General features: G+C 44.6%; 1 protein-coding gene across 8 annotated transcripts in view; it reads right to left on the reverse strand.

The window, feature by feature from the left end:
- Positions 1–1,159: 1,159 nt before the first annotated feature.
- Positions 1,160–27,799, reverse strand: part of GSE1 (Gse1 coiled-coil protein) — a 389,184-nt gene continuing 362,544 nt past the window's right edge. For all 8 annotated transcript variants that reach the window (XM_035120004.3, XM_035120003.3, XM_035120005.3 and 5 more), the window contains 12 exons: positions 26,086–26,283; positions 23,652–23,843; positions 23,229–23,545; positions 21,843–22,167; positions 16,970–17,562; positions 14,264–14,376; positions 12,866–13,136; positions 11,308–11,415; positions 8,713–9,087; positions 6,977–7,243; positions 5,766–5,869; positions 1,160–5,630 (listed from right to left, as the gene is read on the reverse strand). In XM_035120004.3, coding sequence (XP_034975895.3) covers positions 5,496–5,630; positions 5,766–5,869; positions 6,977–7,243; positions 8,713–9,087; positions 11,308–11,415; positions 12,866–13,136; positions 14,264–14,376; positions 16,970–17,562; positions 21,843–22,167; positions 23,229–23,545; positions 23,652–23,843; positions 26,086–26,283 — 2,998 coding nt within the window. In that variant the 3' untranslated portion in view covers positions 1,160–5,495. The remainder of the gene's footprint in view (positions 5,631–5,765; positions 5,870–6,976; positions 7,244–8,712; positions 9,088–11,307; positions 11,416–12,865; positions 13,137–14,263; positions 14,377–16,969; positions 17,563–21,842; positions 22,168–23,228; positions 23,546–23,651; positions 23,844–26,085; positions 26,284–27,799) is intronic.

Here is a 27,799-nt window from a genome sequence, read left to right on the forward strand (position 1 = left end):
TTTGTACTTTGTAGTGCAATGTTTGAATTTTTTTTTGTTTGAAATGCTTGATATTTTTATAATGCAGAGTCCCAGTGCAAGCGCAACCTGTTAATTTTTTCATTTGCAATATAAAAAATGTAGGAGAGGTTAAATTGGTTGGAAATTCACACCAACACTGAAGAAACTATGTAGTGACAAAGTAACATTATTGTTGATGTTGCTAGATGTTGCTTGTACAGTGCTACCTCGGTTTGCGACCACAATTGGTTCCAGGGAGCCGGCCGCTCCCTGCGGCATGCTTCTGCACATGCGCGAAGCGCCGATAGAGCGCTTTTGCGCATCCGAGCGCCGTGGAACCCGGATGTAAACACTTCTGGGTCCACGGTGGTCGGAAACCGAAGTGGTCTCTCCCCGAGGCGGTCACAAACCAAAGTTTGACTGTAATGGGAGAATACATACCATACCACTTCAACAATTTTAAACGCATACTACTTTAATCTGTAACATTCTTTGCCTTGTTTGAGGAATCCATTAATCATACTTCATGCAAAGTCATGATTTCTAACTGTTTGTTCCTTCAGTAGTATCTTCTGCTATACAGTGGTCCCTCGACTTACGAAAGACTCTACATCCGTAGGTTTCGACTTACGAACGGGACAAATGGCCGCACGCTTACGAATTTTTCTACATCCGAACAGAAACCGTTGGCGGCTTTAAATGCGGTTTCCTCGACTTACAAATTTTTCCGAATATTGTTTTCCTATGGGAAGCCGTGTTTCAACTTACGAGCTTTTCGACCTACGAATTCGGAACGGATTAAGTTCGTAAGTCGAGGGACCACTGTATTTTGTGCTCTCTAATATTACTTAGTGCTGACTTGTGAGCTAGTTCAGCTTAGTGCTAGCTTTTGGAATTCATGTCCTAGGGTGGCTGTGTATGTTCTAGCCCCTGCAAGTTTCTAGCTTGCCTGCTCATCCAAGTGGGGAATAATAAACTAGCTTAGTGTATAGTTGGAGCAATGGCAGTATGGTGCCTTCATAGTGAATACTGTATAAAATGCCAGATTGTGTTGAAAGGTTTGATCTGTGTCTTTAAGCATAGTTAACAGTTCAAATTTAAATTTATACACAGTCTGTGTAGTTTCTATCCACCACTGGGGCTGCTGGGAAAATAATCCTTTGTCATGATTTAGGAACATTTTATTTTTTGGATGTTGTCAGAAATTACAGCAATATATTCATAAATACCTAATTACTACATTCAACAAATATATTACATTACATTAAATTCAAACAAGTACACTTAAAACAGGTTTAATTTGTCTCACAGCATCTAAACTGCCCCAGCCAGTCTGGGCTTTATCCTCCTGCTCTCCCTTCATGCTCTGTGTTTAGTTGCTTGAGAAATTCTGCACCTCTTATAACAACCACCAGTCAGCATGGCCCTGGGGGCAACAGAGAGCAAATGGGGGTAGTCTTGAGAATTGAAGCAGTGGGCCAGAAAGTTGGGCACGGATGGGGTAGGTGGGAGAAGGAATTGACTCCCATCATTGTAGAAAAGAAGAGAATGTTTTGAAAGATGAGTTGCTCCAAGATGGGATACTGTAGTTTTCATACTAGCACCTCCTAACCTCTCTGCCTTCGTGTTTTTGTTTTTGCATTGTTTGAGGGAAAGACATACATATTTCAGACAATGCAGGCTTGTTCTGAATGGGAAATTGTGACTGATCTGGCAGCTTGTGTACCACTGAATCTGGATTTGAATTCAACTCTGAGTTTGAGTAAGTGCACATTCATTATTTACTCTTGTATGTAGATATATAGAAATCAAGCCAATTGGCTCTAATGTGTGTCCTTAAACAGCACATGTTGGGCTTGTAAAAGCTGGAGCAGTGTGGTGCAAGCATCTTCCCATATAGTCTAGCCCACATTCCCCTCAGTTGAAAGAAAAAGATACACATAGTGCAATTACGTTTAGAAAAATGAGTGCAATGGCCTCCTCCTTTCTATGCCCATCTCCCCCTGCCCTGTCCATTGCCAACACTAGGATATAAAAACTGTAATCTACACTGACTTGAAAGACACTGCTACTGCAACAATTTGATAGACATGGTATGGAAATATCCAAATTACCCTCAGTTAACACTCAACCTTGATAGCTTGAAAGTGAATGTATAATTTTTTGGACAGAAATAAATTAGTAGAGCCATTAATGTTTTATCCCATCTTTGTTCCCGTAACACCTTCCTAATTAAACTATGACTTTCTACATTACCACCACTCCTTAGGTGTATCTGACAATGCCAGCTTGTTGCCTTCTGTCAATACTTCACATAAATACTTTACTCTGGTCATATATTAAAACCTGAATGGCCAGAATGAGCACTGAAAGTACTGTACTGCAAACTGAGTTTTCCTGTGGTCCCTTATTTTGATATTTTTCAGCTCACCTAAGGGGGTGCGACTAAAACAAGTTTCCAAGGTATAATTTTGTTTTCTGCTTTTTTGGCAAAACCTATTTTATGGAATGAAATAGTATTAACTACAATCAGGTAATTTTTTTTCTTTGAAGGCAAATGGGTGATAATGACCTAACATCATTCAGAGGGGGAAATATGAGTGACTTTTACATTTTTCTGCTCTTTTCTTTCATGCTCCAATAGAGCCGATTGTCTCAGTACATCAGGGAAGGATATTCAGAATACTATTACAGAAACTGGCAGCTTTAGCTGTTTGAAGGATCACTTGCTAATGTGAAAAAAATCTCTTTCTGCATTCAGGGAGAGGACATTGTGTCACACAGGTCCATAAATTTGCTCTAGGTTTCTTTCTTGTTATAACAGATAAACTTTCTTCTGGAGGCTGGTCAGGGCTTTGGTATTCTTAAGAGTTGCATAGAAAAGGGAATTGTGGCAGGTGTAGGTTTGTCACACAGTGGTGAGGAAACTGCACCAGCTGAATTTACTTCTAAGCAGCTATTTAAAAGGATAGAAGCATTGTTTTACTTTGCATCTGGCCACTGTAGAGTCCTACAAGAGCACACCCGCTTGCCTTTCATTGTCATTACTCGGGGAAAGAGAATTTTTAATAGCAACACCAAAAAGCATTGCACATCAGCTACTAAAATTATAAAATACAAAGAGGATGACAAAATTCAGTGAACCTTGACTATAAAGGTGCTACAAATCCCAGGGTTATATTATATTCCTGGTCAAAATATTGTGCTTTTGCCACACATTCTGCAAGTATTGGTTGGTGAGGCCTTGAATAGTTAAGGCAAAGGGGAAACAATTTTAAACTTGGGAGGGGTGGGCCTTGCTTGTGTATATAATCCCCTCAAGTGTGAAAGATCAGTGCACCTTAAATAATGTGCCTGATCCTTTATAATATCAATTCTAGGCGTCCCTTAAAGGGACGTAGATTAATCTAACAGTGCTTCCATACATCACAAAAGACTGGTGTTGCCAGACTGATAAACAAAGCAAAGGGAGAACCTGCTTTGTCAGGCAAGGCTTTAAAAATAAATGCTTTGATCTTTTTTAGAGCATGTTTGCAGACCAAATATCAATTGGTGAATGGATGTCTGGCTTATCCACCTTGTCTTTAATTTCTAGTGCTGCCAATTTAAAATTTAAATGCATGGATTATAAGGAAGAGTAGCAAAACCACCTGCTAGGACTGTGTATGAAAATGTTGTTTAATACTTAAATATGGAAATAAAACACTAATCCAAACTAGCTCTTGATAACCAGTCAGAGGACTCCTAAATTTTGGCAGGAGCTATATGGGCTAAATAAGACTAGAGGTACCTATTCAAAAGTCACACATGGTCTTAGTGGGACATTAATGACTTGAGTAAAACTCTTTTTTTTAAAAAAAATCTCTCTTATCTGGGTTTAGTACAAGGCTGAGGGCCCCCAACACATGGGACCTATTTTTAGTGTATGTGACCCTCCCGCTGCAGGAGTGCATGGCATGTGAATAACATGACCATGTGGGTAAGCCAACTGAATGCTATGCAAAACTGCACTGGCAGTCAGGTGTGAAAGACCCATGAAATCTACCCTCATGGTCTCAGGTACACATGCATTCTTGTGGAATAGGGTCACACTGTGCCAGAAGTAGCTTATGTGCTACTGGGTCTGTATATGAAGCAGGTTGGAAACAGACAGCTTCAGTCACAGGTCACAATATTTTTCTTCATTTGTATTAACTGCTGTTTTTGGAATAATGTTTCCTTCTTTGGAAGCCTCACATAATTGATGCTGCTAGTGCTACAATTTTGAGTGGTGTTGGTTAAATGAACAAAGCCAATTATTGTTGATTAACGTAGATAGTGTAGTCCCTAAGATCTTCTCTCAATGGCAACGGATCATATGACATCCAGTATTCCAAGTGCTTGAAGAAAAAAGGGGTAGCAGGGCAGGGGAAAATGGGGAAAAGAAACTCCAGTTGCGCAGGAGAATTTACTGTACCAGAAGCTGGTGCTATGCATCGCAAAATGCCTAAGTGATAGCACGTGCCCCAGTGGAAAGCTTTTTCCTTAAAATTCTTTTTAAAAAAACATTTCAATATTTTTTCTTGTCCTGACCAGCAGCAGTACAAACACTAAAAGCAAGCTATCTTTTTGCCAAAAAGAAAAAAAAGCAGAAACATATTGAAAATGGCAAGCTTTTTATAACAATAATTAAAGTAATAAAAACATACAAAACATTTTTAAATATATACACAGTACAAGGCTGAAGCACCTTTTTCACTCTTTTAATTGCAAAATCTTTGTATGAAAATTCTACCCACTGGGGTACATAATCTTTGTGTGTTGTATGTATATCACTGTTCTGTACATCCTCCCCTCCCCAGTAATAAAAAGGTACCTTCAGTTTATTTATTCACTTTTATTTTTCAAGTGAAATGCATTTCCAGCAAAAGCTGATAGATGCATGGGAAGTCAAGTTTGGAAGCTGCATTTTCTTCTGCCAGGCCTACTACTCTGCAGATAATTTTTTCTGTATCCAAAATATTGAGTTCATTCTAACAAAAACTGATGTGTACCTTGTCTCCTCTTGGATTGAGAAACTGTATTTCAGAAATAAAATGGGCAGATTCCAAAGTATAGCAATTGAACTTATATGGCAACAAAAAGGAGCATATGTATGGAGATAATCCTGGCCCCTTCAACGAGAGATGGATGTTAGTGTCATTGGTGGAATCTCTGGATTAAAAACAGTATTTTAAAAAGGCAGAAGAGGAAGCAGAAGGAAAATAACCCTTTCAAATTTAACCAAAACTAGAGTCCTTCTAAGCAAGTTACTTGCAGGCTTAAAAAGATTCAGTTGCATCTTTTCAAGAGATGGGTTTGGATTTTCCTGGATTCCACGGTCCATTGCTCCATGCATGGCACATTCTCTTTTATTTTTTAAGCTTCAAACCTCCCAGTGAAAAATATTAAATATTCCAGGTAATAAAATAGATTATTATTTCTATACTATATGTTCGGCCTAGTACAAGGGAATGTCACCTGGGATACCCCTTGAAGTAACTTCTAGACCACTGCATTGCAGGCAACGCAAGGCACTTTCTCAAGTGATCTAGTTCGGCCTGAAGTCGTTCCCTTTCAGAGACAATCTTCTGCTTCTGGTTCCTTAGTTCCTGCACAGGAAGAGAAGAGAGGTTTCAAGTAACATGGTTTAGTATAACCACAATAATGGATTTTGTTCCTGAAGCACAGAACAGAAAAAAATGACATTAGAGCTGAGATGCAATCGGTGTTGAATCCATACTCACCGTCATAGCGTGCGATAGTTGTTCTGCAGTCAGACTGAGATTGTAGTGCTGGGCCTCCAAGCGTCTGCACTGGGTTTGCAGCACTTGTCGTTCCAAATTTTGCTCTGCAATCAAATTTAGACAATTTGTCACTTTTCAGTACCAGGCTAGGTGCCTGACAAACTCCTCATGCAAGAGGCCTGGTTTGTATATCACACTAAGCCAGACCACGGCTCAGTGCAAATGCATGAGCATGCAGGCTCCTAGAGAGAAGAATGTGGCTGTTTTGTTCCTTCCCTTGGTTGTTTTGCTGCTATACTAACCCATGGTTTGGCTTATTGAGTCATATGAACCCACATTCAGACAGCATGGTAAGCCAAGCAGTGGCTCTCTTGGGAGCTTGCATGCTTGCACTATGCAATCAGACCAGTGAAACTGAAGTAGAGAGCACCTGTAGTCTGTATTGACCTACTGTAATGTATCTTGAAATTTGCCCTGTCTTAAACTATGATAGATGCTTCTCGAGAAATGAAGGGCACTGAGGAACTTAAAGTAGTACAGTTGAACGTATTGGCTCCCAACCGCCGAAAACCTGGAAGTAAATGCTCTGGTTTTCAAACATTTTTCAGAAGCCAAATATCCGATGCAACTTCCACTTGAGTGCAGGAAGCTCCTGCAACCACTCAGAAGCCACGCCTCAGTTGCCGAACATTTCCAAAGCCGAACGAGCTTCCAAAAAGGATTACATTCGACAACCGAGGTTTGGCTGTACAGTGGTATCTTGGTTTACAAACAATCCCGTTTACGAATGCCTCTGTTTACGAACGCTGTGGACCTGGAAGTGTATACATCCGGGTTCCGCGGCGTCGGATGCGCAGACGTGATCTGCGCAGCTCGCACACACGCAGAAGCGTGCCTTCGGGGAGCGAACGCCTGTGTTTATTAACGCCTCCGTGGAACGGATTGCGTTCGTAAACCGAGGTTCCACTGTATAAGAAATCTCTTAACATAAAAGGAAAAACTGATCCTAGGCAACTTTGTGTCCACAAAGCACAGGGTGTTTCTTACAAAATACTCTTCTGATCTTGACAAAGAACACATAAGCATATGTTCACACAGGAATAGCTAAGATTGGAGCAAAGTAAACAGCAATAACCTGCTCCAACTTTTTTCCTTTTGCATCACTGGGAAACAACTTGAGGCAAGGGATCTCCTGAATCAGTGCAGCTTACCTTCTATATGTTCTTGGTAAGCCTCAAAGATGGCTTCAATCCCCTGCCATTTGGGTCTGGGATACTCTTCTTCCTCCTCCTCCTCCTCCTCTTCCGAGTCAGAGACCTTTTCATGCTCTGGGGGTATGAAACCCTTATGCTGGGAGTCTTTCTGGCCATTCTGCTGTGGCAGAGACACCCAACTTGAAGTCTGCAACTCCGGAATGTTATAATGAATGGAGGAATCAACTTTGTGGTTCTGCTCTGCGGAGTGTGCCACTGCATTTCCTAGAAGACAGCATTGCAAGAGGTAAAACATCTGCATTGCATGTCCCTTTTGACTTAATTTCTGTGTTAGGACCAGCTGTGCTCCAACTTCAAAATACTTATGTTAATACAAGGTAAGATGGTTGAAGTATATTGCTCACCTCCCCACTTACATATCAAGGGTGTGGATTACCCATACTCTGGAGAAAATACACAGTTGCTCTGGGATGAGAACCAGGTGGTTGTAAGCACCTGCACCCACAGCTAAAGCAAATGAAGAAGCCTAGACACATACACTGCTGGGGAAAGCAAATTCTCTGCAAGAAGTAATTTTGCATCAAGCTCTTCCATATCACATTAACCCATCCTTGCAATTTGCTCCAATATTTGTGCAGAATAAGTTCCAACTACAATTATATGTATCACCCACAAGGAGCTATTAAAAGCAAGACCCAAATGATGGAGTCCACACACACTCGGGGGAAGTGTAAAGAAAATAAAAAGGGAAACCATTTAGGAATTATGGGGAGGGGGAAGGACCAAAAGACTTGTCAAGGTCACAGAGCAGTCAGAGGTAGAGAAGAATTTAGGAGTTCAGATGGCCAAGCTTAAATTAAGTGCCCAAGAAATATCCCACCACCTCTTTCAAAATAGGACTGCTGAAAGGGACATTAACAGTTTTAACAATTTCTACTCAAGATGTTATCTCAGGAAAGGTATGTCACCAAGATTAATGCTCTGTATTCAGTACAAGAGACGTTTTCAGGGGATTTTACTATCTCTCAGACCTAGTCAGTGAAAACATTTATGGCCCATACCTTCAGCTGCTGAATTGGTGTCTCCTATTGGCTGCCTTAATTTTTTTATTTCGTTTTTGACTAACAGCTGCTGCCAACACACTGTAGCAACTTTATATTCTGCACTTCTGTCCACTGAAATTAATGAGCTTTTCACTTATGTCAGCTGTATTTCCTGGGCATTTCATGAAGTTATATTTACTACTGCCTACTGAAAAACATTCAGGCTATTCTAGCAAGAGAAGCAAATGATAATTCCGAAAATATTAAATGTCTGTAAACAGTTTTATGTGGGCATACAACATTTGTTCCAAGTATGAATTCGGTTGAAATCTATACCATGCACTGATTGTTCCAAGTGTGAATTGGGTTGAAATCTATACCAGGCACTGATTCTATTCCCCATAATGATCACTATTTTTTTCCCTATTTGGAATGCACTACGCATTGAACGTACTTCAAGCAACTATCCCCACAATGGCTTTACTAAACATTGAAACTGGATTGTGTAGAGTCTTGGCCTATCTAAAAGGAATCCATGTAAAATCTGTATATCCGAAACTTGAAGTATGCAAGAAGCAAGGAAACCAATCTCAAAAACTGACCCTCATAAGCTGAAAGTCCCTTATCACTCAATCACATATATCTCTGGCAGGATGTTGGCACTACTTGCCCCCTACAAGTTGTCATTACCTTTGTGTTTCTGCAACGCTTTCTGTGTGGACTGCAACACAGACTCGTGGAACTGATGTGCAAACTCCTCAGCTATAAAGGGCTCCCATGGCTTGTTCTTCCCATTCATACTGTGTGATAACGGCACAGGGATGTCCTTCGGCAAAGAACCTCGGACATAGTTCAGGATGCTCAGGCTTTTCTTGGCTGTGTGCCCATCACTCAACTTAGGCTTCTCTGCGGAGATAGGAGCATGCTCCTTGGACCTTGGAAACTCATGCGGTCGCAGCTGTTCCATTCTGCTGGGCTCAGCTGTCTTCTGAGAGTCTGGCAGCGAAGCAGCAGCAATGCTGGCTGGCTTCTCTGAATCCACAGCAGTTTGCTGTACTTGTGGCTCTTTGGGAAAGAAAGAAAAACAAAGTCACTCAGGGCAGCCACAGTGCTGTTTCAGTATAAATTCCCTTTGTCAAGAGTTGTGTGACTGAACAAAAGGGTTCTGAAAAACAAATTACCATTTTGCACTCTGTGGACTTAATGTTAATTCTCTGACATAAAGGAGTAGAACACAAACGCTCCTTCAGTTGGGATGCATAACTTGGGTGAGTATTTGTTTCTTTCTTAATAGCAGACGCTTCCAAAGACCTCTTACAATGCCTTTGATGACATATTGTCAAGTGCAAATTGGGACTTGTACTCAACTGACATGTTATCCCTTGGTTGCTCTGCTCCAAGAATACTGCAAAATTTACCTATAAGACTCTCTTTGAACATGGGAGGAAACAACTTCACTCAAGGCAAGCAAATCTGTGTGCACAAATAAGCTGCCTCATTTGAGGAAGCGTGCTAATGTGGGGTTAACATATTGTTACAGATCTACCATTAGGGTAACAGTTTGGGGGTGCAAGGGCACTCAGAACTGCTACAGTTAGTGAATGTTGGAAATGAATAAAGGGGTAGAATTTAGCTGATTTTTTTGGAATATGGCAGACATTAGATTTAAATTACAGGCTGAATGCGATTAGAAGGAGAGTTAAGTGCCAGACAATTAAAGAACAATTGACCATGCAGGTGCTGTCCTTCCCCCTCCACCTGCAGCTGTGTGTTAGCAGAAGAAATGGCAGTGTTGGGAGGGGGAGGTTACAGGAGGTGTGACATCACACAGGAAAAATGTGTCCTGTAAAAAAACACAAAAACAGGTCTGGGGAAAGGGGGTGGGTGAGCAGATGGAAGGAGAGGTTTTTTTTTGTTTTGCAAGGTGTGCTGGCAACAAGAAGGAGGAAGTTGGGAAGAACAACATGAAGCACTGGCTGGAGGAGGTTGCATCAACAGACCGGGAGCCATGACTGGCTGCTGCTTTGGGCCCAAGCTTGCTGTAGCTATCAGAGGAGTCATGGGGGATGCTCTTTGGGTATAGTAATAAATTATTATTAATAAGTTTTATTATTCCCCAGCCACCCTCGGCGGCTTCCAACACACACAAAAACATAATAAAACATCAAACATTAAAAGCTTCCCAATACAGGGGCTGCCTTCAGATGTCTTTTATAAATTGTATGGTTATTTATCTCCTTTACATCTGATGGGAGAGCATTCCACAGGGAAGGTGCCACTGCCAAGAAGGCCCTGTGCCTGTTTCCCTGTAACTTCACTTCTCTCAGTGAGGGAACCCCTCCATTGAAGGCTTTAGGTGTAAATATGTGTAAAATAAAACATTTCTTAAAGACACTAGTCTTGTTGTGCTTTGTTTTCCCAATGGAAACACAACCCTAGACGAGTGCCTGCAACTCCCTGGAATCTTCCTACTGCTTGGCAGAGATGGGGTGGTGGTGGGGTGGCTCATAACCTCTGTAAAGCCCTGAACAACTCGAGACCAGATTACTTGAAAGACTGCCCGCCCTTGTAGAGCTCTGTACATTCACTTAGAAATTATACTCTGCACCCTACACAAAATAATAGGGCAGTGACAAAATGGGTATTTTATACTTTTTAATTAGTTTTAAGTTTTATTTTTGTTTTAATGGATATTTTTACACTGTAGATAGCTTACACTGCTTATAGATTTTTGAAATATTAAATGTTTTAGAAAGGCTTTTAAATAAAATAAATAGATGCAAATACCTCCCCCCAAAGCTGTGTGAGCACTATACTGCAGGGCAGGAAGTTACATGCAACCCAGCCCCCCTGAGCTTGCAGCTTCTGGCATGTGCCTATTGTTGGGTTATTTAAGAAGCAGTTGGAGATAATGAGACACAAGAGGCACCCCCCCCCTTTGAGGTTTCTGTAAAGTCTGGCGGCAGCTGCAACTCATTTTATACATACTTGGAAGTAAGCCTCATTGAAATTAGTGGGGCTTACTTTTGAGTAAATGTGCACAGGTTTGTGTTGCAGATCCAGTTCTTGGAAGCACACCACATGCTCTGTTTTGGCAGACAAACAACACTCCTGTAATCAGGCACTCAAAACGTCTCCGTGGACTTAATCTGCCTGGTTTACCCTAGCAGAAAGTCACAGACAAGGATAATCAAGTCCACTGGGACATCTTTCAGCCTCAAGAAGCCCCAGCCAAGAAGGCATCAATCCCTTACTATCACACAGTTGCCATTAATAGCCACTTACCAGGTTGCACACTACTAGGACTGTCCCGTGGGGAGGTTTTCACTGATATTGCTGTGGAGGCACTTTTTTGTTTCATGGCATGGAACATCTCCACCAGCTTCTCTTTATCTGAAAGATGAGAAGCAGTGAGCAAAACTAACTTGCTCAGAGGCGAAATGAAAGAGGCAGGACTGATACACAGTCCCAGAAAGCAGCTCTCTCCAGTCCTGGTTAGTAAAACCTGTTCGTTTTTTGCTCTTGGCTCTTAGTAAGAAAATCTAACACCACATACTTTCTCAGAATATATACTACAATTTTTAAGAGTTACCAAAGCATCACACACATACCATCACTAATCCTCACAACTGTGCTATAAAGGCCTGTATTTTATTGTATTTTTTTTCTAATTTAAGACACATATACTGCTTAATCATTAGCATTTCTATGGGGTGCACATAAAAAATAACCTTCATGGAAAATAAAACAACAGAAATTCATTGCAAAAACCAAACTACCTTAAAATGCCTGCTGGACCAAGAAAGCCTAAGTCATGTGCCTGACATTTTAGCAAGGAAGATGCCCGTCTAATCTCAGTTAGAAGGGATTTCCACAGGCTTGGATCCACAACAGTGAATGCATGGCTTCTAATAGTTATAAGCCATGCATCTGAGCCATGGGGGAACACTAACAGAGACACCCCACAAGAGTTCAGTGATTGGGTAGGGATATAAGGGATCAGGCAGTCCTTAAGATAGCCTGGACCTAATTTGTTAGGCTCAGCAGCATATGGGCAGCTGGTACAAGCTTTTAAGCACCAGAGTACTGAGTTCAAAGGATGCGGGTGACGCTGTGGTCTAAACCACAGAGCCTAGGGCTTGCCGATCAGAAGGTCGGCAGTTCGAATGCACGCGACAGGGTGAGCTCCCATTGCTCGGTCCCAGCTCCTGCCTACTTAGCAGTTCGAAAGCACGTCAAAGTGCAAGTAGATTAATAGGTACCGCTCCGTCGGGAAGGTAAACGGTGTTTCCGTGCACTGCTCTGGTTCACCAGAAGCGGCTTAGTCATGCTAGCCACATGACCCAGAAGCTGTATGCCGGCTCCCTCAGCCAGTAAACTGAGATGAGCGCTGCAACCCCAGAGTTGTCCACGATGACCTAACGGTCAGGGGTCCCTTTACCTTTACAGAGTTCAAGCTCTTAAGACAATGCCGTGTAACAACTGCAGGGCAGCGGCAGGATTTGGCACTAGACAAAGGCCAGATCCACAGTTTTCCTTTAGTTGTAATGTGGGTTGCTTCTGGAAGATGAGGCTTTGAGATGTCAAGTGGCCTACAGTCCAATTTCCAAGAAGCCATTTCACATGACACTTGACCCTCATATACAAGTTTACACAAAAGTGCATGATTTTTTTCTGCATTCTTTGGACACACTGGATTGCAGACTGCAGTTTGTTCAACAGATTCCAGGAGGTACAGAATTGAGATGCTCCTCTGTATGGCCTTTGAACTTACCAGACCCACTTAAACTTCCCTCACACCCTGGAAGATCTTCTACCTATCTTCCCACAAACCAATACTCACCTTTCCGTTTCTCAGCAGTGATGTGGGTTAAATTGAAGGTGGTAAGGAATCGCTTCTTCTCCTCAAAGTTTGGGCTGTTGTTCATTTCATCAGGGCTGTAACGTGTTGAGAGCACAAAACGAGGAGAGGGTGTCTGGCGTTTATTCTGGACGCTAGGTGGCGAGGGGCTCCTCTCTCGCAACATTCTCCGCCGTTTCCTCCGCTTTTGAGTCAGCAGCTCCTCCTTCTGTTGTTGGGTGGTCAGTCCAAAAAGCTGTAGGAACTCCAGTTTCTGGAAGAGCGTAACAAAGGAGGGATGCTCATTGAGACTGTTTCTCCTGCTTAAGGGTATACATCAAGCAGTGTTTCCACGATATTAGTTCTAAGGTGGGGTATGTGCTATCATTTTGTTTAAAGAAACCACAGGAAGTCTGCATTGCTCAGTAAAGGATTCTCTTTTCAAGAGAAACACCTAGCTGCCCAATTCCTTACAGTATGCCAACTGCACAGAAAAGGAGGTAAGTTATCAAGGCCTATCCAAATACTTGACAATAATCAGCCAAAAGAAGAAGAAGAAAAAGGGAAAATAGGTAGACTATGCCAAACATTTTGAACTTGAGGGCTGCATTCCTTGCAGAGTGGTAAGAGTGGGTGAGGGTAGTTGAGACAACAATTACTGCCATTTCTCTCCCCCCCTCACATACAAAACACCCACCCATTCACACAAACAGAGCACTAGCCAACCATTTGTTGTTGTTTTTAAAATCCTCTTTCTGCCAAAACATGCAAGTGAAAGTGTGCTTTGAATTTTTAAAAATAGATAATACAGTCTACCAGTGCCCATTTATAGGGAAGGTGGGTAGGAAGGGTGTGCAGTAGCTAGTATGTGCTACTGTTGCTACCTCTTTAATTTTTTTAAAAAAGTGATAAACTGCATTTGAGCCTACCCACTCCTGCTGGCTCTTTACTCTGTGCTCTTCTCTCTTGAGACTCAGAAGGCAGTGACTGAAGCATCCATAGAGTTGAAGGAGGAAGTGGGAAGAGAGTCACTTTTTCTACTTCCTCCTTCAACTTTAGGAACTTTTCCAGGCTGAGATCAGCATTCAGTCCTCAGCCTGGAAAAATACACAGAGCTGAAGGAGGTAGGGGGAAAGTGCCACTTGGAAAAACTTGGGATTTGTGGCAGTAATTGGAATTTGCCCTGAGATATTAAACAAATCATTTATATTTGGAACGTCACAGACTCCCACTTTTCAATTCAAGCATACTTGCTCTAAAAGACAGATAATAGTGTGATGGTAGCAAAGTTCAGTTCTTGATTTTAGGTTAGCAAGTGATCTTACCTGGTGCAGCTAGACTTGTCAACTCTTGCAAATCATCATGGACCAGAATTTGTCCATAGTATTATGTGAAGCTTACCTCAGAGCAGGTGTCCAACTTTAATGGGGGTTGCTCTGCAACACATCGCAGGTGGGCTCGCACTTCCTCTTCATCGCTCTCATCGTAAGAGTCATCCAGATCATAGTAGTAACCTATACACAAAGCAGAGAAGGCCAACTTGAAGGTTGTGGGAAGCTGCAAATCTTTTATCTGGCATCATCACAACACTGTTTAGTTTTTGTTTTCCTGTGGCTAAGAGACACAATCTGCTCTATAATGGAATATGCTTTAGAGTAAAAGCTGGGCCCGACCATGAGGACTGTTTGTATCCTAGTAGGTTGTTCTCAGGAGCAGCTGAATGAATTGTCATCACTGTTCTGAGTGTGCAGGCAGAGCCAGATAATGTTATAGCAAGGACAACAGACTATGTTATCTGAGCCTCTGATTCAGGAAAGATATCAGCCCCCTGTGCAGATACATGCCTGGCAGAAACAGGCACAGAATCCTACTGAGGTTTGTATGTATTCTGCCTCCTGCAAAAAACAAAAAATGCAGTTATCCAAAACAAGATCAAATTTGACCAGAAAAAAAGGAAATGAAAAGCTCAAGAGGTAGGCAGGTGGAAGCCAGCTGCTTGTGTAATGCAATGACTGTGCTGTGGTCCCTTGGATGCATGGCTGCTGTGCCCATAAAAGGAGGCAGTTGGCTGTGAATGCTAAACAGTGAGAAGCCTGGTTGCCTTGTGTGCATGTGGCAACCAGGAGGTGCTAGGCAGATGAACATTGTGGGGTGCTAATGATCAGGCCAGGACTCTTTCCTGTACTGAACAGGCTTGCATGCCATATTCCTAAATTCAGTCCTTCATGCTTCCCAGCCTTTGCAGTGAGTGCATCTGTGTACCAGGAGCAGCCACTGTTAATGCTCTGGCATGCCACCATCACATGCTCCCAGTGGCACAGCAGCTAACCATGATGATTGCTGGCAAAGGTTAGTGGGGCAGGCAAAGAAGGAGGAGGCATCTAGAAGGCAGAGAGAACAAGCTGATTTATGCCCAAAGGGATGTGAGCAGCCACAAGTAGAAAACGGTAACATCACACAATGGAAACTGCAGAGCCTGTGTGCTAAACTCACCTTTCCCAACTAAGTGCCTTGCTTTTTTCCTGTTTGCTAATCTCACTCTGGTTTTACATTCCAGATTAATATTTAAAGCTGCTTTATTAGTCTCAGTTCATCATTTATTAACTGGAGGCAGGATTTATGGAGCAACTTGGACAGTGTGCTCAAGGCAGGCAAAGTGGATGGGGGGAAAGGAAGCAGCCTGCCACATTAGAGGGTAAATCCATTTCTGATATGTGATCCAAACTACTGGGGCTTTGGTAAAACCCCAAAAAGGCTCGTTTTCCCTGAACATTACACTATTCCTTCTAGATATTACAAATTCAAGCCATGCTTTTAATTTGGGACAAATGAGGCAACTTGCCTACTGGAGAAGCTTTATGCAAATCAAGGGGTAGAATATCTCAGCCTCAGATACAGCCTTTTACTCGTCCTTCAGGCGGCAGCACACTTTAATCCTTCAGTGGAACTCTTCCTAAATTCTGGTGTATTCAGTATTTGCTCTTCCAGGTTTCTCAATCAGGAGGACAATTTGAACAGGGTGTTTTTTCTGGACACCACACAATAGGATCCAAATGGAAGTGGATCTCTTGATGCATTCTGACAGGTGTGGGATTTAGATTGGATTACTAGAGATTATATTACTAATCTCTAGCAGAAAACCACTTAAATATTACTATTATACTAAGTATTACATTTTTATAACCAATCAGTAGTGACACAATGCTTACAGCAAGTTGTTAGATAAGGAGTGACTGAACCTTCTGTTTGGACATGTCTCTAGCTCCAAATGGGAACTGGTTAGTCAGCAAAATGAGGAAAATGTGTTCCTGAATCCACTTTTAAGAATTTATGTATGCCTGCTAAAAAAGCCTTGAGCAACCAAAGCTTGCTGTGCTGCTTTTAAAAACAACATAAAAGTGCATGTTTTTTTTAAAAAAAGTGCCCCTACCAAGTCCACACCTGGCTACAAAGGATGGCATCTGGAGGTTAGCAGGGTCCCTACTACCAAAGCACACACTGGCTGTGAGAGTCTCTCCATGCCTCCCACCCCTAGCCTGGCACAAGGAAAAACATCAAATCTGAAGGAGGGACACCTTTTTCTTTTTCACGCAAGTTCCTTGGTACTAACCAAACCATACAGTTCTGCTGTAGGGACTCTGGCTGAGACTTCCTTCACCTGAGAGCCCACGAGGGCTGTGTGGCCTCTTGACAGTTCCAAGCACATCCCTTTGCTTTTCTGCAGTTACGTTATTTAGTGCTCTCTGTAAGAAAGCTGCAGAAGATGGGCCTTAGCTGAGTGGTACAGCAACTATCTTGTATGCAGAAGGTCCCCAATTCAATCCCTGGCACCAACTCCAGGTAAAGCTGGAACGAGTCTCTGCCTGAAACCCTGCAGAACTGCTGCCAGTTAGTGCATATAACACTGGACTAGATGGACCAAGGGTCCAACTCAATATAAGGCAGCTTCCTGTGTTTCCTATTTTCCTGAGATGACTGAGACTTCTACTTCCAAAACTGAAGTCATTTAAAAATCCTGTGCAGCCTTCCCTTTTCCAGGAACAAGACCAGGAGGGGAGACATTCAGGATATATTGTAGGCCCTTCCACAAAGGGTCTGTGCACTGACCTTTCTCCTGGGCTTCTCTTCGCCTTCTCTCTTCCAGGTCCAGCTTGCTGACCAGCTTCCGATGCTGTTGCAAGAACTCGTCGTAAACATACATGGGGTCATGGCTTCTGGGTAATGGATGCCGATAGGGTGAGCCTGGCTTGGCGTTCAAGCTCATGTCAACCAACTGCCCACCCTGTGAGAGGGAGGCCCTCTGCTGGTTCAATATGGTCTGTGTGGACTTCTCCAGTTCTGCTAAGAAGGGCCCATGGGAAAAGCCACTGTGCTCTACCCCGCCAGGGTCCCGAGGAGGCTGGAACTTCTCCAGGGCTTCTCTTTTCCTAGCCCCTTCCTCTAGTTTCTCTGGACAGTACACCCGCTCGACCTTCACAAGGGGGACGGCTTGCCGACTTGACTCATACTGGGTGCTGTGGCTTGGGAGAGGGTGGCTTTCCTGTATCCTTCGTGCCTCAGAAGTGTCCATCAAGGAGACAGGGTTCCAGAGGGAAGTGGGGACGGGATGGTGCTGAGGCTTAGGAGAGATAAGTGGAGGGGGGCCTCCAAAATGCTGTGGTTGGTCTCGACTACTTGGTTCAGGGCGGTTTGGTCCCGATCTGCAAAAAGGATAGAGGTACAATTAATTAACAAGGCATGCAAGGTAAGTTCTACAAATAAGTGCTTTTCACTGTGACTGAAGGGCATTCTAAGGCCACATCTGTACCATACATTTAAAGCATTACTTTGCCACTTTAGCAGTCATGGGTTTGCCGCAAGGAATCCTGGCAGCTGCAGTTCATTGTTGGGGATGAAAGGAGATTCCCTCTTCCTCTCACAGAGCTACAATCCCCAGATCACCCTGGGATTGATTGTTAAAGCAGTCTCTGAATAGTAGCTCTGTGAGAGGAATAGGGGTCGCCTAACAACTCTCAGCACCCTTAGCAAACTACTGTTCACAGGATTCTTTGGGAGAAGCTGTGACTGTGCTCTAAGAGTGCTTTAAATGCATGGTGCGGATGTGGCCCGTGTCATCTTGGTATGTAGCAGAAGGCTCTGTGGTCAGAAAAATGACAGGCAGTTTTTCATGGAACCCTCTCTAATGTGAGTGATGGACACTGAACCTACTGCTAATTCCTATGGCAGTCAATTTGTATTTATTTTTGTGTTCGTAGTTTTGTGAGTGCTTTGTTATGAACTGCTGAGTGTAATGTGTGCAAGAGAGTACAGTAGTTTGTAAATAAAGTGACTGAAAGACTGACAGGAAGAGTTGTCTTGTGCCTGCCTGCAGTATGTCATTCTGAGATATTACACAGCCCAGTTTCCACACTGGGATATAGTCCACCCTCTGCTATAACTGAACAAGGCCTGTGCAGTGAGCTGCAAAAGCAGAAGGGCCAACCTGGAGCACCAGATTTCTCATATAAAGTTATCACTGGAGGGCAGTTTGGCTGGGAATATGTATGTGCTTACACATCTGTATCTGTGGGAGGCTGGGGCTGGGGTGACACCTAGTGGTTTCTGGACTAGCTGCAGCAGAAACTAAGTAAGAGGAAACACAAAAATGCACACGCACACAAACACCTTGTCAACGCATCTGCACTCATTTCTAATTTCTATAAAACAAGAATTTCTTCGTTATTCTAACTGATCTGCCACCGTCACTGAGAATCCAAGACTTCATCATTGGGCAATGACTTCATCAAGGCCACTCACTTAGCAGTGGAGGCTGTTCCGTTAGGCTGAGCAGGGCAGTGCTCCACCAACCTCTGCCCTCAGCCAGCCCCGACCTGCCTGTCAGCTTCCTCCTCCTTAGGAGGAGGTGATGCTCCTTGTGGAACTCAGCAGGAAGGAAGAGGATAGGGACAAAACTAGAGTTAGTTGGCTCTGCCCGTCACTGGCTCTGGTCTCTCTGCCTTGCCAGTCCCAGTGGGCACCAGCCACTGTTATCAGTTGCCTGTACTGTATTGCTGAGTAGGATTTGGAAATTCCATCTGTAAATATGTGCTCAATTAAGGAGGGAGAGGATACGGTTTCCCCAAAACATATTATAATAGATCTACAAAGAAGTGCATGGATTAAAGTTACACGACTTTTGGTTAATGGGGATATTGTCAGCACTGACAGATCCTGTAGGGCTTGGGGGGCATACCATAGAAGTTAAAACCAGTGCTTCCTGTCACATGCAGGTAAAAGGTAAAGGTAAATATCCTATAAATAGCTAGTGAATTATCTTGAAGCATTACACACAGGTCCCACTTTACAAACACTCGCTATGTTCACTTATCCAAACACAAGGAATTAGTACCCAAACCTCACTATACAGGTGTGCATGACAAATTCTGTGATTGAGGACGCATTAGAATTTCCCCCTTAGGAATCAATGGAAAGAATCAACTTGTTATGTGAACGGAAATTGTTGACAGGTTACGCAAACACTCGCCTAACAAATAATTTCCAAGGAATGCATTGTGTTTGTAAACTAGGACCTGCGTATATTTTATGCATTGTTTTATTGGGATTACATTGCTTTGAGCATAGTTTACTATGGAAAACAAACATGCAAATAAACTGATGTTGATGATAGGGACCTTTTGATAAGTGTGTCCTTTTGTCACTACCGAAACCAATAACTCTGCTCTTAGTTACTTACACATTCACACAAGCTCTGAAGGAGTTCAGAATGTGCAAAGATGCCACAAAAAAGCCTTACGCTCTAGTGGCAGAAAGGGAATGACACCATGAAATCCTTCTTAAATAACTAGTAAAAGGGCTAAAACTGTTAGAAGGATAAATATTGCATGTGCGGAAGCTGTGCATTTAACAGTTTTCCACTCCAGAGCACCAGGGCCCCGTGCAGTGGAGCATCAAGTTCAGAATGCTGCCTCAATCTGTAATCTGACTGCTGAGGAGCCAGAGAAGTATTGGGCATCAGTGTTTGCAAAGGACACAATTTAAGGTTGGGGAATCTGGAGAAGGATGCTGGTGTTACTTACTATCCACAACTAAGCTCCTGTGTGTGTGTGTGTGTGTGTGTGTGTGTGTGTGTGTGTGTGTGTGTGTGTGTGTGTGTGATGCTCTTTCCTTTGCCATATGTGAAGCAGCAGCAGTCTTGCTTCAATTGTCTCCTGAAGACTTGCCTTTTTGCCCAGGCTTTATCAAGATTGGACTTGTTTTAAGTGTTTGAATCAACTGAATTTCTGTCTTATTTGCATTTGTATGCTTTTATGTCTTTTTATATTGCTATTTTACTGGTTTTAGTTTGTGCTTTTGTTTTAACATTTCAGTGTTTTGTTAGATTATACACTGCTTAGATATTTTTGAAATAGGAATTGCTATATATGTGCTTTTAAATAAATGTGTTTTTCTGTATGCAAACACAGGGTTGTATCAAACTAAGTTTTACTCAGAATTGACCCACTGAAATCAATGGGCCTAATTAGTCATAGCCATTAATGTCAATGAGTCTACTTTGAGTAGGACTAGCATTGGATAAAATCCCCTCCCCTATGGCATTTCTGCTGCCAAAGTGGCACATAATATACAAGCACAATATAATTCACCAGAGCAACAAGTTTTTTTTAAAGAAAATTTTTTTTATAAAAAACAAAAGCCAATAGAATCTTACGCTTAAAAACCTGTCCTAAAAACACATCCTTAAAAATATCAAATTGGGAGTGGTGCAGACACTCTCTAGTTAACCAGAAAGAATGAGACAACGTCTCTTTCTGTTGATCAACAATGGCCCTGTAACAACAACTTGCCTATGGCTGTAGCTTCCATGGCACCCATTGCCATTATCCAGGCGCAGCGGATTAACAGCCCCTGGATTGTGGCTTTTGAAGCAAACAGCCCAAGGCCCTTCTCACTGTACGCATTAGAGGTGACCTTGCTCTGTGTGTAGCTCTGCTGAACCATCGCAGAAGAGGATGATGAAATGAGAATTTGACACTGAAGTGCAGACCAGCAATCCACTCCTTCTTATACCTGATTAGCTCCTCTAATCCCCTTGATACCCGAAACCAACAATGGGATCCAGCAGCAGAGCCAAAGGGATGAGTCGAGTCAGTGATGCTTAAGTAAGCGCTTGGCAACAGAGCGAGAAGGGAGATATCAATCCACCCAGAGGCAAGAGGGAGCCGGCAGCAGTAGCGACAGAGACACTTTCTCTCTTCACACAGCTGTGCTTTTGCTCCCCAATTCCCATTTGGAATTTGCTACTCATCACACCATGTCCAGGACTGAGACGGGGGGACTCTGAAGCTGATCTGGCAGGAGACAAGTTGTTGCCTTGGCTGGAGTGTGGGCTCCTGGTCCACAGTCAAAAACATGCACCAGCCGTGTGGCCGGAGGGACTCCTGCCTTGTTCAAGAGCAATCATTTTGCTCTTGGCCAAGCAGGCAAATGAGACTCTCAAAGCCAACCTTGGACTCTCCCACCCCACTCCTGGGTCGTGCATTGGGAGGGCCAAGAAGCAGCAGTGCCAGCGACGCTGCAGCCCATTCAGATCTAGAGGCCTCCAAGACTCAGTTCCCTGCTTCCTCCATCTGCCAGCGATGGCAGCAATTAGTGACAACTGCCTTAGTGACACCTGGTCACAGTCGGTTGGATGGAGGCCACCAGACTCATTCTGCAAAGGCTTCCAAGCAGCTGTCAGATGGCATTAGCTCCTGCCTGTTGAAATCCAAACAGAGTGGAGCCAGATGAAGGCTCTGGATCTTTGCTTACCCTTCTGAGACACCAACCCCTTCCAGGTGGGCTGCCGCTCCTGCGAAAGATTTGGGCGCCTTCAGATCTTCTCTGCCCAGCAAGCCAGATGCAAAGAGAGCCAGCCAGTAGGACCCCCTCTTTCCAAGAGGCCTCCACTAGCAGAGAGGCCACTCGAGAGGCAAAGCCTTACCTGGGGTTCTCTGGCCGGTGCTCGGCCTCCATCTGGCCGGGCGGGCGCCCAATATCCAAATGCTGCTCCAGAACTTGCTGCCGGAACTCCGACACCTGGGACTGGCGGTCTTCTTTCTCCTGCCGTAGCCGCCGCTGCCGCGCCAGCCACTTCTCTTCCTCATTGGTGCGCTGGATGAGGAGTGCTGTGGCTGTGCTGCTGCCAGGCAGGGGGAAGATGCTGTGGTTGGAAATGAGGCTGGGCACGGGATGGTGTGAGGCAGACGAGTGCAAAGGATGCTGGACTGGCTTGGGGGTCTGGATAGCAGAAGAGTCCTTGGGCTTCTCTGTGAGGGGAAAAATGGCAGGATGCAAATAGGGTCCCCTTAGCCTTGGAATGCTGTCTGAGGTGGCAGCAGGATACTTGGGGGTATGTAGCATTTGTGCCTATGGTGATCCACGACTGTGGTGGGACAAATTATCTTAGGGAAGAACAGTGTGGCAGGTCAGCAGCACCTCAGTGTCCCAACAGGCCACTGCATCGTGCCAGGGCCCACAGTACAGAAAGAGGCAGGACATGTGAGCTACACCCAGCAGATCCAGGTGAATCCACAGTTGTAGACATGGCCCATGCTATAGGAAGGGTCTCCCTTGGCCAAAAGAATTTGCCTAGGACCCCTGAAGATGTTCATCCAGTGTTGAACAAGGCTATGCAGCCAAAAAAGCTACACTCTTTGTGCCAATTTTTGGCTCAGGTAACCTGAATGCATTTATGCTGATACAGTTCACATAATGCAATATTTTGCAGAAGTGGAGGAGAGAAGGCCATAGTCTTTCTTGGCCAATAGCTCACATATACAGCAATGGGTGACGGGCAGAGTTCTGCATAAGACAGAATAACTACAGGAAACCCATCAGCTCGTCTGAAATGCTTTACCAGAAAACAGCAACTAATTACAGGTTTCTGCACAGACCTTAGGTGTGAGGAAGGACTTAAACCCTGCTCCCATTCTCTTAGTCAAATTCTGCAGCAGAAATCAGATTCTGCACCTGAACGGCAAACCCGCAGATGTGCAGAACACAAAAAGCACAAACAAGCTACTAGAGCTGTGCAACAATTAATAAAGTAGTATATGCAATGAAAACAACAGGACATTAGATAGATCCTGTGTATCCCATGAGTGCTGTTACAGTGGCCATCACAAAACCATCAGATACAGCACCTCAGTGAGATCCAAAGCCCACAGATAATCAAATCAGGTGATGTTTGCTTCAAGCCCCATGCCCAGGGGCTTGAGTCTCAGGTGTTTGCTGGCTATGCAATGCCCATGGCAAATGGGCTGCTTCCCCTGCCCACCCTCAGCAAATTCCCAAACAAAAGCTACTTCAGTGGCTGTTTCAGGGTTACCTGCTCGGTTTGGCGTTAGCTGCTCAGATGGTTTGACACGCTCTTCTGGTGGGTGACTCCTCAGTCCGTGCAACTCTGACACTGGTAAGAAGGGGCCTTCCATGGCTTTGACAATGCTCTGCTCTTTCTCCCGGGCTCTTTCTCGCTGCCTCTCCAGCTCCCGTTCCCGTTCCCTCTCTTTTTCCCGCTCCCGCTCCCGTTCCAGCTCCTTCTCCCGCTCCCGTTCTCGCTCCCGTTCCCTCTCGCGCTCCCGATCAGCTTCCCGTTCTCGCTCCTTCTCTCGCTCCCGCTGCCGCAGCTCCTCATCCATCTGCAGCCTGCAAAAAACAAGAGAAAGGCATGGGAGGAAGGCTAATGGGTGGACCCTTCACTTTGTCCCAAAAGAAGCTGAGATCTTCTAACAGCCACAGAATGGTTCCATACCTCTCTGCAGTCAGGCTGGATATGCGTTCGGACTGAAGGGCAGAGAGAGACGAATGAGACAACTCGGTGGGGTACCTCACTCCAGACAGGTGGAGGTGCATGGCTGATGGATGAAGCGGTGGGAGTGAACCAGGAGTTGGAATTGGATAGAAAGGTGAGCGTAGAGCTGAAAGGCAGTACGAATCATCCATCCTGAAAAGAGAGGTGTGGTTAACCTAAAAAGTCTCATAGCTTTCTTTGCGTTTACTAGAGACTGGTGACTGAAGAGAGCAAAATTATTTGCAGAACACTCTATAATAATTTATAATAATTTATTATTTATACAGTACCCCACCCATCTGGGTGGGTTTCCCCAGCCAATCTAGCCATAGGATGGCGATTAATCAGATTTGTGTTGTTTAAACTTCACAGTTGGTACTAAATAAACCCAGCAGATCCTGCTAACAAATACCACAAGTGAGCCCTTCAAAAGGTGAAGACACTGTAGCCTTTCAGATGTTGCTGGGCTTCATCTCCCATCAACCCCAGCCAGCATAGTCAATGGTCATGGATAATGGGAGCTGTAGTCCAACAACATCTGTAGGACAACTGGCTTCCCACCTCTAGTGCATACAGTATATGGTAGGACTGTGCCTTCAGCTCTAGGTCTGAGGCCCCACAGCTGTTGCTGAGGTTTAGGGCTACCACCGACATTTTTTTCTTTCGAGGACTACATTCTCTTATGTCAGGGGGCTGCATGCTGGCAGTAGGTGGAGCCAGAGCAACTGATGGGCACAGGCAGAGACAAAAGTGCTACTCAGAATAAAGTTTTCACCAAGGCAATCTCTGATCAGAAATCCCAATCTTATTCAGAAGTAAACAATGTATTTTTATTAAGTACAGTGGTACCTCAGTTTAGGTACACAATTGGTTCCAGAAGTCTGTACTTAACCTGAAGCGTACTTAACCTGAAGCAAACTTTCCCATTGAAAGTAATGGAAAGTGGATTAATCCGTTCCAGACGGGTCCGTGGAGTACTTAAACTGAAAGTACTTAAACCGTACTTAAACTGAGGTATGACTGTAAAAGGCAGCACCAGTTCTGAAAAAGCGTAGAAAAAAGGGGAACACACTTTCGAAAGCAGCGGATGCTGGTGCATTAGGGCAGATGGGGCCCTGCCCCATTAACCTCAGTCTGCCCTCAGCCCTTCTCCACTGCTTGCCTTCTTACTTGCCTGTGAGCTACTTCACCTTGGTCTCAAGCACTCCTTTTGTACAAACTCAGCAAGGAGGAGAACAAACCCAGAGTTGCCTATCATTGGCTCTGCCTCCACCCACTGTTGGGCTCCCATCCACCTCTCCAGCCCAAATGGGCACCAGCTACCACTGCTCAAAAGCCAGGAAACAAAGAGGAAATTAACAAGGAAGAAAGACACTCTGGGAAGCTTCAAGGAGTGTTGGGGCTGAGGGCCACATGTTGCCTGCCTGTGACCTAGAACCTGCCAGCCTGATCACCATGAAATCCAATCTAAATCTAAACTAAGTTTTAGCTTAGAGGAGAATTGGGTGGTGGTGGTGGTGGTGGTGAATAAAGTGAGAAAACATTCTCCCAACCTAATTTTTATTTTAAATATTTTGTTCTGTCTTATCCACAAATTATTTCAGCCTTAGCAATAAAACCCCAACAATAGTAAAATAAGAACATCAAACAAGGGAATACAGCCACTGAGTAAAAATGCATCACATCCTCTAGTAAAATAAAACCAGTTTCACATTGTGCCACAAACTTATAAAAGGAAGCCATCAAGCGCAAGGGTCTTGCAAGGGCATCTTAGAGCTGGGGCATCCCCACATAGCAGACCAAGTCTTTAGCCATCAACCTCCTGACCTCAAGAGATGGAGGCATCTGAAGAGTGCCCTCTCCAGGAATGGGTAGGGCCCATATGCAGACTGTATCCATACACATTCCCACACAAATGCAGCACTTTCAAATCTGCAGCCTCAAAAATCATGGCAAACCTGCAAGCCACCGAAGAAAAGCTGGAGACAGCTTCTCAGGTTCCCCGCCTGCTCTCTCAAAAGACATTTGTGTTCCAAGCCCATTGCTTGATCTCAGCTCTCCATGGGCACAGCATGTCTTGCTGACCAGGGCATAACAGAAGCTGGGCGGAGGCAGAAACCGCTCAACAGGACCCCATTCAAACAACAAATTAGTGGCCCAGCATCTGGACTCCTGCTGCTGCTTTAAGTGATGGCCTGTTGTGCTTTATTACAGCTGTGCTCAAGTCCTCAGAGAGCCCTCCATTGTGGGCAAGACCTGTTAAGACCTATTAGCAGTTGGCTCCAAAGAACACGCCTGGGTAACTGCCCAAACTGCTCAATCAAATCCTGCCTTGCCCACGAGGTGAAGAGTGGGGCTGGCAAAGCCCTTTGCTTGTGTCATCTTTGGCCCTTACCTGAAGGCTGGGTGAGGAAAAGGATGGTGAGCCAGGTAACTGGGGTGGTAGTAAGCAGCAGCTGTGGCTGGATCCAGAGTAATGGGCGGCAGGGAGGACATGCGAAGCTCTTCAGCTGTATGGTAGGGCCGGAAGCTCCGCAGGTATTCTTCTGTGACTGCGCTGGGAGGAACCACATGGTGGACAGGCCGTGGGAGGCTGCAGAGTGGAAGGAAAGAGGGAAATAAGTGGAGGACATTGTCTCTCCTGAGTCTGTGCTTCCATTGGGGCCTGGAGACTTTTGGTCAGGGCATCTAGTCTCCCCAGCCACACATCAGTGCCCAGGCCACATTGACGGAGGCAAAGGAGGAGGGAAACAGTGGACTCCATATGGGAAAAGGAGCCACACTGGCAGGCACCACACTTTTCAAGCTCCCTACTTAGCATTAAAGTGCTCACGTGTTTGCTAGAGTGCTCTCCATTTTGCCTTCAGAACTGAGCAAAGCTGCTGCATTCTCATTTTAAAGCAGTTGTTTCAGGGTGGGGGTGGGACACACACATCCATTCATGTACATACCTGACACACACAGCACTCCCTCACTTTGTGAATCATATTCTTTTGCAGGTTGTTCCATTTTTGGAAATGGGAGGAACAAGTAGCATGGCTATCCGTCTCAAGCAAGACTATCTTCTCCCCCCCCCCCGACCCCATTGCATAGAATCATCGAGTTGGGAGGGACCCTGAGGATCATCTAGTCCAACCCCTGCAATGCATGAATATGCAGCTGTCCCATATGGGGATCGAGCCTGCAACCTTGGTGTTATCAGCCCCATGCTCTAACCAGCTATCAGAGACTTACATGTACACACAGTGCTATGCTGGTGTCCTGGTTCCCACTTGTAGACTCAGTTTTCGGACTCTCAGCTCAATTATTATTAAAGGCTTTATTCCAGAACTCACCACAAAGCCCCAACATAGATCAGGTTAAAAGCTAAACAGTTCAGAAGTCACAGCAGAACTCTAGAATACATGGCTGAACTCCGCTTTTGAAGAGCGGGACAGGCACAGTTATTCAGACAGTTGCCTCCCTGGCCCACAAGGCTGAGCAGGCTGGGTCTGTTCACATCGCTGCAGCCATTAACAGATCCTTGGCAACAGAGGTGGAGCTAGCACACCCTGGGTGGGGAATGCGTAACAGGAGGTGGTGCCCGAGTCAAGCAGCTGTACCACGGTGGTTGGGGCATCTGATGTCACTGAGAGGGGACTCTCCCCTGACAACCCACTCAGACCCTCCCCAGCATCTCCCATGATTGTTTGGTCCCTCCCCAGGATCCAATTTTGCATTCCTGGCCCTTTTCTCCCCTGACCAGCACTACCAAGACATCTTCATGGGCTCATAATAGCTGTTGTTACTAAAAAAAGGACTTTAGGAAATGCTGCAGTCAGGAAGACCTCTAGAGCAGGCATCCCCAAACTGTGGCCCTCCAGATGTTTTGGCCTACAACTCCCATGATCCCTAGCTAACAGGACCAGTGGTCGGGGAAGATGGGAATTGTAGTCCAAAACATCTGGAGGGCCGAAGTTTGGGGATGCCTGCTCTAGAGGCAACCCAAGCCTGCAAGCAAGGCAGAGGCTGGTTCCCAAGACACTGTCACTTTGGAGTAGAACAGTCTGTCCTTCTAGTGCAGCCTTGGCCAACCCTCCAGAGGTTTTGGACTACCATTCCCATCAGCC

Source organism: Zootoca vivipara, chromosome 6 (assembly GCF_965207765.1).
Source record: "Zootoca vivipara chromosome 6, rZooViv2.hap1.1, whole genome shotgun sequence".
Taxonomy (NCBI): Eukaryota; Metazoa; Chordata; class Lepidosauria; order Squamata; family Lacertidae; genus Zootoca; species Zootoca vivipara.